This window comes from Gossypium hirsutum, chromosome D09 (assembly GCF_007990345.1).
Source record: "Gossypium hirsutum isolate 1008001.06 chromosome D09, Gossypium_hirsutum_v2.1, whole genome shotgun sequence".
Classification (NCBI taxonomy): domain Eukaryota; kingdom Viridiplantae; phylum Streptophyta; class Magnoliopsida; order Malvales; family Malvaceae; genus Gossypium; species Gossypium hirsutum.
This window is the reverse complement of record NC_053445.1, coordinates 5,162,110-5,182,122: the sequence shown is the minus strand read 5'-3', so window position 1 is coordinate 5,182,122 and position 20,013 is coordinate 5,162,110. Positions and strand designations below refer to the sequence as shown.

The following is a 20,013-nucleotide window of genomic DNA, read 5'->3' as shown; positions in this document are numbered from 1 at the left end:
TCACCCATTATAGGCTCATACGGACCGAGTTCGGTTCAGGGGAATACATTTCCCTATGGCTGCACGGAGATGAAAATCTCACGAAGACATAGCTACGAATGTATCCCGGAAGCGATTCACTATCCCATGCGGAGGTGAAAACCTCACGAAGGCGTAGTTTCTCACTCCAACTTAAAAGGTGTGACCCACGGTCATGCAATGCAATGCAGCAGTATACCAAGCTTAAACTACCACAGCAATCAAATCACAATGATAAAAACTGAAATAAAGATGAATGAAATGCAATGAAATGATCGTATATTTAAATTAAATTCTCGATTTTCGACAAGAAGACAAAAATAATCAACACGTGGCTTGACTCTATTTTTAAACGTCCCCAGCGGAGTCGCCAAGCTATTGACACCATTTTTTTTGATGAAAACGGGGTCGACTTGGATTTTGAAAATAAAAACGAAAACGGGAGTTGCCACCAATCTTTTTTTGATGAGGTGTGATCGGGTCACCTAAAAAAGTGGTTGTTTTTAACAAACGATTTAATTTTTATTAAAACAACAATTTTGGTCTACGAAATTCAGAAAAACGGGTTCGGGAGTCAATTACACACGAGGAAGGATTAGCACCCTCGATACGCCCAAAATTGGCACCTAGTTGATTACTTAATGTCTTGGTGTCGAAGATCAAAAACTCGAAAAGAATTTTTAAATACGATCCCTCTTTATATTGTGTTATTTTAAAATTACTCGAATAGATCAAAATGGAAAATGCCTTCTTATCTCGAAGTAACAAGATGTCACATCCAGTAAGTTAGGACACGACACCTCGTATTTTTGAGAGTAAGCTTGCCTTTTATTTTTTATTTAAACCTCATTTATTTAAAATTTCAAAGGATATTCGATTATTTAGGAACAACGCGAGAAAAATCGAAGCTCAATAAGTTAGGGCACGATTTTCTCTAATTTTCTAAATACGGAATATTGCCTTTATTATAGAAAGTTTAAAAGGGTTTTTGGCCATTTGGCCGAATGAGAAATCGAAACTCAGCACGTTAGGGCACGTTTTCTCGAATTTTCCAAACGCGAAATATTACCTTAATTATTGAAAGTTTAAAAGGGTATTTGGCCATTTGGTCGAACGAGAAATCGAAACCCAGCACGTTAGGGCACGTTTTCTCAAATTTTCCAAACGCGAAATATTGCCTTAATTTAAAACTTTTCCCTTTTTGAATAATTGCGAGTACAATACTCGAACGAGATGCATTTGCTTTATTTAGGACAAAATACAATGATTTATTATTGGAGTGTACAAAATCGAGCGTAGCTTTGCAGTGATGAAATGAAATTGAATGATAACGGAACATGACATAACAATTTATGAATAAAATGATACATCAATGCATGACAAATATACACGGATACAAATAAGCAAATTATAGTACGCACAACGACAATGAACACACAATATATCTAATTTAAATACCAGCATTACTAATCAAAGGAAAATAAAACAAAATATAATATATATATAAATATATATACAACAATCTAAAGTAAATAGTAATCCAAGATGAATGATTTATAAGACCAATAAATAATAAAAGGTTCAAATAAACAATATACAAGAAAACTTAAAATAAATGAATATAAAAAATTTTAAAATAAATAATATTATATATATAAGAAAAAAGTATAAACAACTTTGAAGAAAATGTACAGACATACGAAAATTTAAAAGAAAAGGAAAATATATATATATAAGTTTACAATAAATAATAAATAAAAACTTAAACAAACAAAGATAAAAGAGTTTTTGTTTTTTTTAAGTAATAATAATAAACAAATAAATTGAATGGACCCAGGACCAAATTGAAATTAAAACGAAATTAAATGACATGATTTAAAAAAAATTAAAAAAAGGACAGTCGGGGCCTGATCTAAACGCGCGCAGAGATACAGGATCAAAAGGGAAATATTCCCATGCCATCTGAAACGGCACCGTTTCAGGGTATATCTGCGCATGGTCTATGGACCGAATTGAAGCAGAAGCAAAGTTTACAGTCCAAATCAGAATATAGCAAAAGACCGTATTGAGGTAAACCGAAAAGGGTAAGGGACCTATTGCGCAAATTACCCATTAGAGCAAAGAGGCGCAGGTCACCCCCTTAAACGGCGCCGTTTTGCATCTCTTAAAAGGGCCAAATGTTTTCTTTTTTACTCATTCTGCTGTTTCTTTTTTTAAAAAAAAACTAAAAGGCCTCTCTATTTTCTCTGCTAGGGTTCCAAGCCTAGCCTTGGAACCCCACCGTCAGACCACCGCATTCTCACCGTGGCAACACCGGGATGGTGACCGGAGTCACACGGAAAAGTGGCCTTTTGACCCGTGCTCACCAAAACATGAAAGGAAAATAAGGGCCTTCCTCATCCACTCTTTAAGACTCAGCTCCGGTGACGGAGAAAGGGACTCTAGCGTCAAGCCCGCGACCCCCAGGTGACCGTTCCTTTCCCTCTTTATTTTATTTTTTTGTTTTTTTTTTGAAAAATAAATGCAATAAAAATAAAATAAATAAAAACAACAGTTCTCAAAAAAACCTTAGTTTTTCTTATTTCTGAAGTGTTCGTAAAAGAGAAGAAGAGAAGAGATTACAATATTTGTGTTCGGACTATATAGCCGATTTTTTCAACCCCTAAACTTCTATTTTTGTCCTTTTGCTATTTGTTTCTTCTGTTGTTGCGTGTTGCTCGTTTTGCAGGTGTCAGACGCGTTGGTGTAGGCGACGGCAGAGGCGTGCGAGTAGGTCGGTGGAGGCGGCCAAGAGCAGAGGCTTGAAGACCTAGGTGCGGCGCACCTAGGTTTTTTTTTCTTGGCTGAAATGTGTTTAGTTTTTTTGTGGGTTAGGGTTGGTTGGGGTATGGGGCTAAAAATTGGGCCGTTTGTATTTTTTTTGGGCCGGTTGTATTTTATTTTCTTGGGTTGTAAGCCCGGTCAAATTCGTTATTGACACCATTTTTTTTTATGAAAACGGGGTCGACTTGGATTTTGAAAATAAAAACTAAAACGGGAGTCGCCACCAATCTTTTTTTGATGAGGTGTGATCGGGTCATCGCAAAAAGTGGTTGTTTTTAACAAACGATTTAATTTTTATTAAAACAACAATTTTGGTCTAGGAAATTCAGAAAAACGGGTTCGGGAGTCGGTTACGCACGAGGAAGGATTAGCACCCTCGATATGCCCAAAATTGGTACCTAGTTGATTGCTTAATGTCTTGGTGTCGAAGATCAAAAACTCGAAAAGAATTTTTAAATACGATCCCTCTTTATATTGTGTTATTTTAAAATTACTCAAATAGATCAAAATGGAAAATGCCTTCTTATCTCGAAGTAACAAGATGTCACATCCAGTAAGTTAGGACACGACACCTCGTATTTTTGAGAGTAAGCTTGCCTTTTATTTTTTATTTAAACCTTATTTATTTCAATTTTAAAAGGATATTCGATTATTTAGGAACAACGCAAGAAAAATCGAAGCTCAATAAGTTAAGGCACGATTTTCTCGAATTTTCTAAATACGGAATATTGCCTTTATTATTGAAAGTTTAAAAGGGTATTCGGCCATTTGGTCGAACGAGAAATCCAAACCCAGCACGTTAGGGCACGTAGGTCGGTGGAGGCGGCCAGGAGCAGAGGCTTGAAGACCTAGGTGCGGCGCACCTAGGTTTTTTTTTCTTGGCTGAAATGTGTTTAGTTTTTTTGTGGGTTAGGGTTGGTTGGGGTATTGGGCTAAAAATTGGGCCGTTTGTATTTTTTTAGGCCGGTTGTATTTTATTTTCTTGGGTTGTAAGCCCGGTGAAATTTGGGCATTCACAGCTGCCCCTCTTTGCTTATTGTCGTGTACCGAGAATGAAGCAAAGACTTTCAAAATGCCAAATTTACTGGGTCTTGCAGGATTTTGACTTCTTTTGATGCTTCTCTTCTTCAAGTAGCTTCACTTCAGTCCACTGTGTCTTATTGCTTTGATCCACTTCACGGCATCTTTTGAGAGATATGACTTCAATCTACTCCGCTGCAACTCCATGGGGATGAGATATGTGGTTTTAGTGAGATAAGACTTGATGTGATCTGCTCCACTATTGCTTAGGGAGATAAGATCTGGTTTTCTTCACTCTATTCTACTGCCAAATACAGGGAGATAGAGTTATCGGCTTCAATGTACTCCACTATAGTCAGGGAGGTAAAATCTGCCATCTTTGATCTGCTTCGCTGCCAAATACAGGAAGGCAAGATCTGCAATCTTCAATCTATTCCACTGCCAAATACAGGGAGATAGAGTTATCGGCTTCAATGTACTCCACTGTAGTCAGGGAGGTAAAATCTGCCATCTTCGATCTGCTTCGCTGCCAAATATAGGAAGGCAAGATCTGCAATCTTCAACCACCTCTGCTACAAACAAGAGAGGCAAGGTTTGTCTTTGATCTGCTTCGCTGTCAATGCAGGAAGGCAAGATCTGTTATCTTTGACCAGCTCCACTACAAACGAGGGAGACAAGGCTTTCTTCAATTTTTACTGATTTGTTCTCTAGGGAACATGACCTATATAATGAACCTAATTATGCCTAATGATTAGGATGGCATGATCAAACGCTCCTAACTGGACATGTGTGAATGGTGTTTGTATAAATGTCGAATGTTATGAGAATGATCCCTTTTAATGTTTGGGTTGTCATTCCTCGTTGTTCATCACAGTTCTATCACTGATGTTTTATCATTCAGCAAGTATCTTTGACAGAAGATTCAAAGAAATAGTCTCAATTTAGACCATCCTTTCTCAAATGTTTTCAACCCTCAGGTTTGGTTAGTTTTAAACAATAGTCCTGTTTCAGGTCATTGTATTATTTAGAAACTTTCAGAGTAATATGCAGAACTCCTTTTGCATGAGTATTGACAGTCCATTAATCGTTATTTCAATGAAAAATGCTTGTAAAAGATTATCAAAATGGACAAAATGAAATTTTGTTGAGAGCAAAGCTCTAAACAAACAAATCAATCAAGATAGCATATTTTGCTGAGATACGAGATGAATAATATGAAAAGGATTATCACAATGGATAAGATGGAAATTTGGTAAGAGCAAAGCTCTAAATGAACAAATTAATCAAGATAGCAAATTTGTTAGAATACAAAATAAGATTACGTTAATCAAGGTGGTGTATTTTGTTAAAAATAAAAAAAATAAAAGAAATGGAAAGAGGTGCCCCAGATATCATAGCATGAGCTTCTCTGCCCCAAACATTTTGAAGACCCTTTCGAACTTGATATATGTCTAGAAGACCTAGAAGACTTTGTTAATGCCCCAAGATGTAACATCTCTCATTCTTATTAATTTAGAAAGGGCAAGACTACCGCATGCCTCACCTTTGATCAAAATTTGAACTGCCCATTTCTGGGTTTTCAATTCAAAACCCTTTGGTCTCAAGGCGCCCTTTGCGGGTTTTCACCTTGGCCTCTCATTTTTCTTTTTTTCATCTCCTTTTTTCTTTTCTTTTTCGTTTCTCTTTTTCTTTTCATTTTTTTTTCAAGTGAAGTATTTATTATTTGAATCAGAATTCTCAAAGTTAGGCAGGTTCTTGCCATCCACCTCCAGTTCGGCATCTATTTTCTATTAAGTCCTTTTACATGGGAAGGATCTTCCTCGATATTAGGTCCCCCCATGGAATTCCCTAGGGTGAACCTTTTTTGGTGAGCTCGCATCATTTGCTTTTGGTACATTTGACCATGACGAATAGTCTTCAATTATATCGGACCTGGATCCATTCTGCTTCATCCAACTTCAACTCTGACAAGGCTCGAAGGGAAGAAATATCACCTTTGATGGGTAAGACTGCCTCTATTCCATATACCAATGGGAAATGAGGTGCCCCGGTAGAGGTCTTTTCTTTTATTTTTGGTTTTTTTTTTGCTTTTTATTTTCTCATTTTTTTTGCTTCTTCTTTTTTGCTTTTTTGCTTTTTTGCTCTCTTTTTTTTCGAACTGTTCATTTTGAGGCTACATGATGTTAATCTTGAGCAGAATGCAAACTTTTGATGTCGTGCGGTTGTTCAAATTCAATGCATTGTCTAATATGATCCTTTTTGGCATTCCATATTGACATATGATTCTTCAAGAAATTTGCCGAGTATCGACTTTATGATATTGGCATATGAAACAACCTCTACCCACTTAATGAAGTAATCAACGAACACAAAGATAAATCGATGACCGCCAAAAGCTCTTGGTGAGGTCGGCCCAATGACATCCATGCCCCTCATAGAGAAAGTCAATGGAAAAGTCATAACATGAAGAGATAAAGGAAGCACATAAATCTTGTCTCTGTAAATTTGGCCTTTGTGGCGTTTCTTGGTATAACTGGTGTAATCCCCTTCCGTGGTGGACCAGCAGTACCCAAATCTCATGATTTGCTTGGCTATCGCAAAACCATTAGCATGTGTTCCTCAGACACCCATATAGACCTCGTCCAAGATCTTCTTAGCCTCAAAAGCGTCCATACGTCTTAGTAGCTTAGGCATATCTTGGTACGAACATGCAGAAACATCTTTGAATTCTTGAAGTAACTCAATGGTGTCTCGCTTTGTCTCTGCAGTGATACAAGCTCTGATTTTCACCTTTTTCTCTTCTTCTAAGCTCACAATTTCCAACTGATTTTCTGTAATGTAGGATATTTTTTTTTTGACTTGATCTACCATCCTTAACAAATTAGGAGATAAACTACAGTCTCGATCATCTTTGAAGTCTTGAGGTTCTTCTAGACACATATCTTGCTCAAAAGAAAGTTCTAAGTCAATAGCAGTGTCGCTGATATCATCGATATCTGGAGATCTATTCTAGGGACGAAGGGAGACTCAAAGAACTAATGAATCGAAGGGTAATTACCTGTGTGGTATGAGTATGAATGAAATGGAAGGAACAAAAGAATGTTTGCCAAAACAAGAAAGATGCATTTTGTTGAAATAAAGAATAGTGGACATGTGCCTTTTTCACAAAAGGATTTTCTATTGCTCCCAGGCTTAGAGCAATAAGAGCGTTCCGAATATTACTCTGAAATGGTCCTAAAAATTACAAGAATCTCCTCCACAGTCCAGTTGTTTAGAACGCCTCCAAGGATGTAGAAACAAATCCCTGATAGGTTTTTTAGTTCCTTCTTCAAAGGCACAAACATCTTTACTTACCAAGCCATCGATATATTCAAAGAATTCCAATTCTTGTTCATCTATCTGGCTCTGTACTAAAGTTCTGAACTCAATGCACTTTTGGATTTTAGGAAATTTATTTTATGCAATGAAATGTAATGTTAATGAATGAAAAGATGCTTGCAATGAAATGTAATGCAGATGCATGAATGCAAAAAGAGACGCTGATTCTTGATTCAATTCTATTAGAACAACTTTACTAGAAAACAAATCTCTTTACATAAAATGGATATATATATACAGTTTTGCCCTCATAGGCGGAGTCCTTCGATCCTCTTCTTCAATCGAGCGTTAAGGTAAGTCTCACGAACTCTTCAAAAGGGACGTCGCTTCTATCTCCTTTTTACTTGATCTGGGCCGTGACTCGTTGCTCACTCAACCTTGTGATCCTCGTTGGCTTCTCTTTTTAGAAAGTTCAGCAGCTCTCAAATAATCTTTGTCATCTTGAATTCTCAGGCAACGGAGCAATGGTTGTGTAGTCCTCCATTAAATTACCATCCTTCTCTTATCATGTTTTCTTGGACCATATTCAGACAACCGTATTATTATCCACTTTATCAAGAAACCCATTTTCTTATGACAAGCTCTCTATTTTAACAACCGAACGTGAATCAACACCTCCTTTTATGATGAAAATGCAATGCAATCATAAAAAAAATAAAACAAGTTAGTACCAAGCAAAAGCAAGCAAGAATAAATGGAACACCTATTCGAGTGAATACTAAGGGTTCGAAGTGGTTCTACCTAGGGTGGGCTCCTAAGGTTCACTACATGTTGTTTGGTTCTAAAGCGAGGGTACCCAAACCAGCAGATTCCTCGATCCTCACCCATTATAGGCTCATACGGACCGAGTTTGGTTCAGGGGAATACATTTCCCTATGGCTGCACGGAGATGAAAATCTCACGAAGACATAGGTACGAATGTATCCCGGAAGCGATTCACTATCCCATGCGGAGGTGAAAACCTCACGAAGGCGTAGTTTCTCACTCCAACTTAAAAGGTGTGACCCACGGTCATGCAATGCAATGCAGCAGTATACCAAGCTTAAACTACCACAGTAATCAAATCACAATGATAAAAACCGAAATAAAGATGAATGAAATGCAATGAAAGGATCGTATATTTAAATTAAATTCTCGATTTTCGACAAGAAGACAAAAATAATCAACACGTGGCTTAACTCTCTTTTTAAACGTCCCCAGCAGAGTCGCCAAGCTGTTGACACCATTTTTTTTTATGAAAACGGGGTCGACTTGGATTTTGAAAATAAAAACGAAAACGGGAGTCACCACCAATCTTTTTTTGATGAGGTGTGATCGGGTCACCTCAAAAAGTGGTTGTTTTTAACAAACGATTTAATTTTTATTAAAACAACAATTTTGGTAGCTTAGGCATATCTTGGTACGAACATGCGGAAACATCTTTGAATTCTTGAAGTAACTCAATGGTGTCTCGCTTTGTCTCTGCAGTGATACAAGCTCTGATTTTCACCTTTTTCTCTTCTCCTAAGCTCACAATTTCCAACTGATTTTCTGTAATGTAGGATATTTTTTTTTGACTTGATCTACCATCCTTAACAAATTAGGAGATAAACTACAGTCTCGATCATCTTTGAAGTCTTGAGGTTCCTCTAGACACATATCTTGCTCAAAAGAAAGTTCTAAGTCAATAGTAGTGTCGCTGATATCATCGATATCTGGAGATCTGTTCTAGGGATGAAGGGAGACTAAAAGAACTAATGATTCGAAGGGTAATTACCTGTGTGGTATGAGTATGAATGAAATGGAAAGAACAAAAGAATGTTTTCCAAAACAAGAAAGATGCATTTGTTGAAATAAAGAATAGTGGACATGTGCCTTTTTCACAAAAAGATTTTCTATTGCTCCCAGGCTTAGAGCAATAAGAGCGTTCCGAATATTACTCTGAACTGGTCCTGAAAACACAAGAATCTCCTCCACAGTCCTGTTGTTTAGAACGCCTCTAGGGTTGTAGAAACAAATTCATGATAGGTTTTTTCATTTTTTAGTTCTTTTTCAAAGGCACACACATCTTCACCTTTCGACCCATCGATATATTCAAAGAATTCCAATCCATCTGGTTTTGTACAAGAGTTCTAAACTCGACATACTTTTAGATTTTAGGAAATTTATTGTATGCAATGAAATGTAATGTTAATGCATGAATGCGTATTTTTGAATTTTAGGAAATTTATTGTATGCAATGAAATGTAAAGTTGATGTATGAATGCAAAAAAAAAAAGACGTTGATTCTTGGTTCAATTCTATTAGAACAACTTTACTAGAAAACAAATCTCTTTACATAAAGTGGATATATACAGTTTTGCCCTCATATGTGGAGACATTCGATCCTCTTCTTCATTCGAACGTTAAGATAAATTTCACGAACTCTCCAGAATGGACGTCTCTTCTATTTCCTTTGGGCCACAACTCATTGCTCACTCATCCTCGTGATGCTCGTTGGCTTCTCTTTTAAGAAAATTCAGCAGCTATCGAATAATCCTTGTCACTTTGAATTCTCGGGCAACAGAGCAATGGTTGTGTAGTCCTCCATTAAACTAACATCCCTATCTTATCACGTTTCCTTGGACCATATTCGGACAACCGTATTATTATCCACTTTATCAAAAAACTCATTTCCTTATGACAAGCTCTCTATTTAACAACCGAACGTGAATTAACACCTCTTTTTATGATGAAAATGCAATGCAATCATAACAAAAAGGAAACAGGTTAATACAAAGTAAAAGCAAGCAAGAATAAATAGAACACCTATTCAGGTGAATACTAGGGAATCGAAGTGGTTCTATCTAGGGTAGGCTCTTAGGGCTCACTATATGCCGTTTGGTTCTAAAGTGAGGGTACCCGAACCAGCAGATTCCTCGATCCTCACCCATTATAGGCTCATACAGATCGAGTTCGGTTCAGGGGAATACATTTCCCTATGGCTACACGGAGATGAAAATCTCATGAAGACATAGGTACGGATTTATCCCGGAAGCAATTCACTATCCCATGCGGAGGTGAAAACCTCACGAAGGCGTAGTTTCTCACTCCCACTTAGAAGGGTGTGACCAACGGTCATGCAATGCAATGCGCAGAAATATATCCGAACTTAAACTAACATAACGATTATAAATCACAATGATGAAGATCGTAATAAAGATGAATAAAATACAACGAAATGATCGTATATTTAAACTAAGTTTTTGATTTTTGACAAAAAGACAAAAAGTAATCAACTCGTGGCTTGACTCTCGTGTTTCATCCCCAGTGGAGTCGCCAAGCTGTTGACACCATTTTTTTGATGAAAACGGGGTTGACTTGGATTTTGAAAAAAAAAACGAAAACGGGAGTCGCCACCAATCTTTTTTTGATGAGGTGTGATCGGGTCACCTCAAAAAGTGGTTGTTTTTAACAAACGATTTAATTTTTATTAAACCAACAATTTTGGTCTACGAAATTCAGAAAAACGGGTTCGGGAGTCGGTTACGCACGAGGAAGGATTAGCACCCTCAATACGCCCAAAATTGGTACCTAGTTGATTACTTAATGTCTTGGTGTCGAAGATCAAAAACTCGAAAAGAATTTTTAAATACGATCCCTCTTTATATTGTGTTATTTTAAAATTACTCGAATAAATCAAAATGGAAAATGCCTTCTTATCTCGAAGTAACAAGATGTCACATCCAGTAAGTTAAGACACGACACCTCGTATTTTTGAGAGTAAGCTTGCCTTTTATTTTTTATTTAAACCTCATTTATTTCAATTTTCAAAGGATATCCGATTATTTAGGAACAACGCGAGAAAAATCGAAGCTCAATAAGTTAGGGCACGATTTTCTCGAATTTTCTAAATACGGAATATTGCCTTTATTATTGAAAGTTTAAAAGGGTATTTGGCCATTTGGTCGAACAAGAAATCGAAACCCAGCAAGTTAGGGCACGTTTTCTCGAATTTTCCAAACGTGAAATATTACCTTAATTATTGAAAGTTTAAAAGGCTATTTGGCCATTTGGTCGAACGAGAAATCGAAACCCAGCACGTTAGGGCACGTTTTCTCAAATTTTCCAAACGCAAAATATTGCCTTAATTTAAAACTTTTCCCTTTTTGAATAATTGCGAGTACAATACTCGAACGAGATGCATTTGTTTTATTTAGGACAAAATACAATGATTTATTATTGGAGTGTACAAAATCGAGCGTAGCTTTGCAGTGATGAAATGAAATTGAATGATAACGGAACATGACATAACAATTTATGAACAAAATGATACATCAATGCATGACAAATATACACGGATACAAATAAGCAAATTATAGTACGCACAACGACAATGAACACACAATATAACTAATTTAAATACCAACATTACTAATAAAGGAAAATAAAACAAAATATAATATATATATATAAATATATATACAACAATCTAAAGTAAATAGTAATCCAAGATGAATGATTTATAAGACCAATAAATAATAAAAGGTTCAAATAAACAATATACAAGAAAACTTAAAATAAATGAATATAAAAAATTTTAAAATAAATAATATTATATATATAAGAAAAAAGTATGAACAACTTTGAAGAAAATGTACATACATACGAAAATTTAAAAAAAAAGGAAAAAATATATATAAGTTTACAATAAATAATAAATAAAAACTTAAACAAACAAAGATAAAAGAGTTTTTGTTTTTTTTTTAAGTAATAATAATAAACAAATAAATTGGATGGACCCAGGACCAAATTGAAATTAAAACAAAATTAAATGACATGATTTAAAAAATAAAAATAAAAAAGGACAGTCGGGGCCTGATCTAAACGCGCGCAGAGATACAGGGTCAAAAGGGAAATATTCCCATGCCATCTGAAACGGCACCGTTTCAGGGTATATCTGCGCATGGTCTATGGACCGAATTGAAGCAGAAGCAAAGTTTACAGTCCAAATCAGAATATAGCAAAAGACCGTATTGAGGTAAACCGCTAAGGGTAAGGGACCTATTGCGCAAATTACCCATTAGGGCAAAGAGGCGCAGGTCACCCCCTTAAACAGCGCCGTTTTGCATCTCTTAAAAGGTCCAAATGTTTTCTTTTTTACTCATTCTGCTGTTTCTTTTTAAAAAAAAACTAAAAGGCCTCCCTATTTTCTCTGCTAGGGTTCCAAGCCTAGCCTTGGAACCCCACCGTCAGACCACCGCATTCCCACCGTGGCAACACCGGGATGGTGACCGGAGTCACGCGGAAAAGGGGCCTTTTGACCCGTGCTCACCAAAACAGGAAAGGAAAATAAGGGCCTTCCTCGTCCCCTCTTTAAGACTCGGCTCCGGTGACGGAGAAAGGGACTCTGGCGTCGAGCCCGCGACCCCCAGGTGACCGTTCCTTTCCCTCTTTATTTTATTTTTTTTGTTTTTTTTGAAAAATAAATGCAATAAAAATAAAATAAATAAAAACAACAGTTCTAAAAAAAACCTTAGTTTTTCTTATTTCTGAAGTGTTCGTAAAAGAGAAGAAGAGAAGAGATTACAATATTTGTGTTCGGACTATATAGCCGATTTTTTACAACCCCTAAACTTCTATTTTTGTCGTTTTGCTATTTGTTTCTTCTGTTGTTGCGTGTTGCTCGTTTTGCAGGTGTCAGACGCGTTGGTGTAGGCGACGGCAGAGGCGTGCGAGTAGGTCGGTGGAGGCGGCCAGGAGCAGAGGCTTGAAGACCTAGGTGCGGCGCACCTAGGTTTTTTTTTCTTGGCTGAAATGTTTTTAGTTTTTTTGTGGCTTAGGGTTGGTTCGGGTATTGGGCTAAAAATTGGGCCGTTTGTATTTTTTTTGGGCCGGTTGTATTTTATTTTCTTGGGTTGTAAGCCCGGTCAAATTTGGGCATTCACAGATGATATTTTCTTTTATTTTATTATTTATCATCTTTTTATCTTTTACTGTCCAATTTGGTCCTTTTCCTTATTAAATTTCTCAATGATGACTAACCATACTTATCTACTAACTCCTCTTAATGGTCTATTTTCCATATAAGGACTTCAATTTTTGAATGCCATAGTTATTTGATACATATAGCTACTAGAACTCAACTTTTGCATTTTATGCAATTTGGTCCTTTTCATCTAGTTAAACATGCAACTGATAAAATTTCTTTACAAAATTTTCATGTGATATTTCAATCACAATGCAGACCATGAAATAATATTAAAATAATTTTCTTTTGGACTCAGATTTGTGGTCCCAAAACTACTATTCCGACTTCACTGAAAATGGGCTGTTATATTTTTTATCTAATTAATAGAGTTATTATTATTATTATTATTATTATTATACACTATACCAATATGATATTACAAAAAAGGAAAATAATTTTTTTGTGGTATAACTTATAAATGGTCACTTGTCATAATAAAAATCTACCACACGTATAACTGTTAACTATATTAAAAAATTAATTCAAGGCAATTTTCTTATAAAAGTGTAGCATCAGAATCGGAATAAATATTTTTATATAGTTTGTTAATATACCTAGCATCCTCCTCGTTATAATTTTTAATTTTATTTAATATAAAACCTAAAATGGACACCACGTAATTATTAAATACGAGATAACACAATATTAACAATACATGTTACTTTAAAAAATACATTGCTGCTATATTTAATTCATTCATTAATTTTAAAAACATTTATATTTATTGTTCACAATATCGATGCATTTGGACTTATTTTATTTTCAGCATAGTATTATACGATATATACTAATACAAGATTATACATGTATAAATGTACTTTATTTTTACATTAATTTTTCGCGTGATATGTAGCTCTAAATCTACATATATTGAAATATGCATGGATATATAAATATACAATAAAAATACAAAATTAAGATTAAGTATAATTCGACCTATAATTAAGTTAAATAAACTATTAGAAATACAAATTATAAGGAAAATTGACACTACTATATATATTTAATAATTCTTTAAACTTAAAATATATTTTTTAAAATTAACTTTTAATGTTGACCATATTTGAAACTTACAATATATTATAAAAACATGACAATATTAATACACAAAAATAACTAGTGCATCGCATGCAAATCCAAATTAGTTGTTTACTAACACATTATATACTATTCATTTAAAGTTACCTATCTTTAAAATTATGAAATTTATTAATATCTTAGTTTATCCAAATGAGGTGCGTGCACATTTTACGGGGCCAGATACTTGCTACACTGATTAGTTTGCAGAGGGTAGTCGCATATTCGAGCTGAGCTTCAATATTATTAAGCTCGATTTAAATTTGAAGCTCGATACTTGGTTTGAGTTTAATTGAACATTTGTTTTTAAGTTCGAGATCACTTGAGAAATAACCGAGTTACTTAAATTCGAGTTCGATTAAACTCGTTTATCAATTTTTGTATTTGAGCTCGGCTCGATAATTAAAGGAAACTATGTAACTTAATAATATAAAAAATATGAAAAACTCATTAAGACTCGCAAGCTATTCAAGTCAAGTATTACTAAGCTCGAATTGACTTGATCGATAGTTTGAGCTCAGTTCAATAATTACCGAGTCGAATTCGAATTTTTTCAAAATCAAACTTAAGTAATCTTGCAAGCATCAGAATCTCATTTACGAGAGGGGATGGAGAAGGACAAAAAGAAAGGACTGTTAGCAAATAAGGTTCTTTTACTTGTGAAATATAATATAATATAATATAATATATGGATAAAGTAAATTAGTTGTCACTCAATTATGGATTTTTTTTTCACCCAACTTCGAAAAGTTACAAAATGGTTACTCAACTATAGTTTAGATCGTTTTTTGATTAAAAAAATTTAAATATCCAACTAAAAAATATATATTTTGAAGGTTGCTTATTCCAACTTTGATTTTATCCAACAATGGTATAAAAGTATAATAATAATAATAATAATAATAATAATAATAATAATAATAATAATAATAATAAAAGGAACCAAACAAACATGGCTATAATCTTATGTTGTTAGTTAAAAAAGTAAACAATCTTATATTGTCTAGGTACATGCTGTAAATAAGTTATGAGCTTATATATACTCACTAAAGAAAAAAATGAAAATGAGACTTTGGGTTTAAATAAAAACTTATTTTTTAAGTTTTATTTCCATATTAATAGGTGGCATTAGGAAATAAAAAAAAAATTGGTGCTACCACTTTTAATGTTGATGTGACAAAAGTGTTTTCAGTTGGAAGCATTTTTCTACCAATACATTGAAAAGTACTTCTAGTTGGAAACATTTTTCTACAAATCACTTGAAAATGCTTTCAATTAGAAACGTTTTCCAAAAATCAACTTATATATTCACCTAATTGTTTTAAAATTTTTTGACATTTATTAATAAATTAATCTAAAAGTGTCTTTAGAATCGTTCATTTTGTATATTAATATTGTCCTTTTTCAAATATTTATACTAAAATTTTTTAGGAAAAGAAAACTTATAGGTAAAACTTTTGTATTTCAAAAACTTAAACTAATACCTAAAAGGTTTTAGGTAAGAAGCTTGTACCTTAAAGGTTTTTAAAGGGCAAGTATTTTTAATTAAAAATAGTGAATGGCATCAAATTCAACCATAAGATTTATATTAATAACTATATTAATAAGAAATCCTTTATTGAATTTAATGCCACAGATAACACGTAAATTTAATTAGAAAACTTACTTAGAGTAACACTTTTCATATGATTTTTTTAGTAAATATTTATTTATTTTGATAATTAGAGGTAAAGAATAGGGTTGCTTGATATGGAACCTAAACTCCTATATCTATAATACAATACTTTTGTTAGTATATGTACCTTCATTTTTAGATAATTATATATTTTTGTGAATGACACATTGCTTTTATTTCCTACAAACATTGGATGTACATGCATTTAGTAGATTTTGTAATGCAAAAGACCAGGACTAGGACCTATCAAGTTCAAAACCTACAAGGTAGAGAACTGTGGGAATGTTCCTTTTCACTACCCTTTTAGCATGGAGGACCAAGATGATTCCAATGACTGGTTTAAAGTAATTTGCACCAAAACTGCCAATGGGGAAAAATTGCCTTTTTTAAACATAAATGGCACGAATCTGCAAATATTGAACTTTATTTTTTTGGATGGCACCCTCACTGTCAACCATTCAATAACTTACTCCAACTGTCGAAAAAACCATCACAATGGAATGAGTCTCAACCTAACAGGCACCCGCTTGTACTACTCAGATTCTAGAAACAACTTCTGGTCTTCAGGTTGTGGTAATTTGATTACTATTTTCGGCAACGAAACAGATAATCTTATAAGCGGATGTTTGCAACCAAGTTGTAGGATTAATAACAAGACTTCCTCTATTGGTTGTCCTTTTATTATTCCTAGGGGTCTCAGTTCATTCTTTGCAAATATGAGTACTAAGGTTGATTCTAGTGATTATAGGAGGAAAAGATCATACGAATTTGTTTCCTTGATTTCTTATGACTATAATTTTCTCGATGATTTTGATATAAGTAATGGGACGCATGTCCCAATCCAATTGTAATGGAGCACACTAATATCTGGAGAGTGCCATTTGAACGATAGTTCGGATACTTCTTGTACATTCAATGGTGAATATTGTTGGTCGAGGTTGAGCTCTATTCATCTATGTGCGTGCTACAGGGATACTAGTGATATCAGTTATTCGAGGTCATGCAAAGGTATGAGTTAACCTTTTTTTAGGGAACTTTTTTCTTATATCTATATTATCTTTACTTAATACCTCAAGCAAAAATTTATTAAAATATCTTTTTATATACAAATTAAGTTATATTATTTTAAGGGTATTCTCATCTTTTTACATTTTTATATAAAATCCATAATAAACCTAACATGGTGAGATTTGAACCTTTCACACATTAAATTTTAAAATTTAACTTTATCATTTCAATCAAGAATTCATTTGATTCTTATATAAGCTTTTAATAAATATGTTTATTACATAATTTTTTCCACTCACATCATGGATGTGCCTTAAATTTGTATTATTTTTTTAAAGGGCTAATTGAATTGGTATCACCTATCAATTGAGCCTCGACTCGATTGAGAAATTATGAAAATCTATTACTTTTATAAAAAAAATTAATATTATGATAAAAGTTTCTTTTTTCATTTTATATTTTTTGTAAAATCTACAAAAATGAGTACGTATAATGAAATTTGAACAAAGTCATCATGATAGCTAATATCTCAACTCAATGAACTTTGTTTTTCATGTTTTAAATATTTTTTTTCCAAATAATGGTTATGCATACATATTGCTAGAATACTTCTACGGATAATTTTAACGAATAAGGAGAAAAGGATAATTTAATTCATTACTTTAACTGATTATAGCCTCTCTTTTTTTCAATTCATAAATGACAGATGGGAAATGTGATAATTACAAGTATTGCAACATACTTTACTTGAATACCCCTAACAGCTATTGTTCGTCAAAGTCTTGCCCTCCTCGTTATGAATACAATAGTACCGGATTTTATTGCGAGCGGAAAGTAGAAATTCAAAACACTCGTAATTTGAAAAGCATTATTGTAGGTACGTAATGAATTTACACTTCTTGTATTTAAAGTGGAATCATTATGATTATTTAATTTATGTCAATTTAAGTAGTAATTTATTTACTTTAAAATGCATGATGCAATAACTGTTATTTATCATTAAATTTGTAAACGTTCAATATGAAAACAATGAATGATGTAATAAGGATGTCCCATTGTTCATTAAACGAATGGCTATCAAGTATGAATGAAACTTTATTGAAACATTTTCATGGTTTTTAGCCTGTATGTTAATTTTCAAATTCACCTTTAACTATGTTTCTTATATCTATATAGGTTGCAGCACTAGTGTTGGGACACTACTTTTACTACTCGCAACATGGAGTCTGTACAAAGCCCTCAAAAGAAAACAAAAAATCTTGCTGAAGCAGAAATACTTCAAAAGGAATGGAGGTTTGTTACTGCAACAACATTTGCCTAGCAATGAAGGTAATGTTGAAAAAATTAAGTTGTTTACTTCAAAAGAGATGAAAAAGGCGACTGATTCTTATAATGAAAACCGAATCCTTGGTCAAGGAGGTCAAGGGACTGTTTATAAAGGAATGCTAATAGATGGAAGCATTGTGGCTATTAAGAAATCCAAAATGGTGGAAGGACAGAAATTTGATGAAAAGAAGGTTGAACAGTTCATTAACGAGGTGATAATTTTATCTCAAATTAATCATAGGAACGTGGTTAAGCTTTTAGGGTGTTGTTTAGAGGCTAAAGTTCCTCTATTAGTGTATGAGTTCATCCCAAATGGTACATTATACGATCTCATTCATAACCAAAATGAAGAATTCCCATTGACATGGGAAATGCGTTTACGAATTGCGATTGAAATTGCCAATGCCTTGTTCTATTTGCATTCAGCTGCTTCTGCTCCTATTTATCATCGAGACATCAAATCTAGTAACATACTTTTGGATGATAAATATAGGGAAAAAGTGTCAGATTTTGGAACTTCAAGATCAGTTGCCCTTGAACAAACACATCTAACCACTCGGGTGCAAGGAACTTTTGGATACATCGATCCAGAATATTTTCGATCAAGTCAATTCACAGAGAAGAGTGATGTTTATTGTTTTGGAATTGTTCTTATTGAGCTTTTAACAGGAAAAAAACCCATCTCCCTGGAACAATCAGAGTCAGTGAAAAGCTTGGTATCTTATTTTTTGCAGTCAATGCAGGAGAATTCCTTATTTAACATTCTCGATCCAATGGTAGTAAAGCATGGTCCAGAAAAGGAGATTATAGTAGTGGCTCTGCTAGCAAAAAGATGCTTGAATCTTAATGGAAAGAAGAGACCCACCATGAAACAAGTAGCAATGGAGCTGGAGTTGGTTAACGCTTCAGGTGGAAATGTTTCAAAAACTTATAGGTAAAACTTTTGTAATTCAAAAACTTAAATTAATACCTAAAAGGTTTTAGGTAAGAAGCTTGTACCTTAAAGGTTTTTAAAGGGCAAGTATTTTTAATTAAAAATAGTGAATGGCATCAAATTCAACCATAAGATTTATATTGGTAACTATATTAATAAGAAATCCTTTATTGAATTTAATGCCACAGATAACACATAAATTTAATTAGAAAACTTACTTAGAGTAACACTTTTCATATGATTTTTTTAGTAAATATTTATTTATTTTGATAATTAGAGGTAAAGAATAGGGTTGCTTGATATGGAACCTAAACTCCTATATCTATAATACAATACTTTTGTTAGTATATGTACCTTCATTTTTAGATAATTATATATTTTTGTGAATGACACATTGCTTTTATTTCCTACAAACATTGGATGTACAAGCATTTAGTAGATTTTGTAATTTACTTCCTTTTCGCTAAGTCTGCAAGATGCAAAAGACCAGGACTAGGACCTATCAAGTTGAAAACCTACAAGGTAGAGAACTGTGGGAATGTTCCTTTTCAATACCCTTTTAGCATGGAGGACCAAGATGATTCCAATGACTGGTTTAAAGTAATTTGCACCAAAACTGCCAATGGGGAAAATTTTGTTGGAATATTTTTAAATATTTATAGTATCCCAATAACTATAAATGAATGGGTGTAATTAATCAAATGATAAAATTTTTGGTCATTGGTCAAAAATTATATCATTTGATTTTGAAAAAAAGAATTATAA

The 20,013-nt window shown here is 33.8% G+C and overlaps 1 protein-coding gene across 1 annotated transcript; it reads left to right on the top strand.

The window, feature by feature from the left end:
• The first annotated feature begins 18,115 nt into the window (after positions 1-18,115).
• Positions 18,116-19,252, top strand: LOC121220723 (wall-associated receptor kinase-like 22). Its single transcript, XM_041100148.1, has one exon. It carries the CDS (start codon positions 18,116-18,118, stop codon positions 19,250-19,252), a length of 1,137 nt encoding a protein of 378 aa, XP_040956082.1.
• Positions 19,253-20,013: the final 761 nt, after the last annotated feature.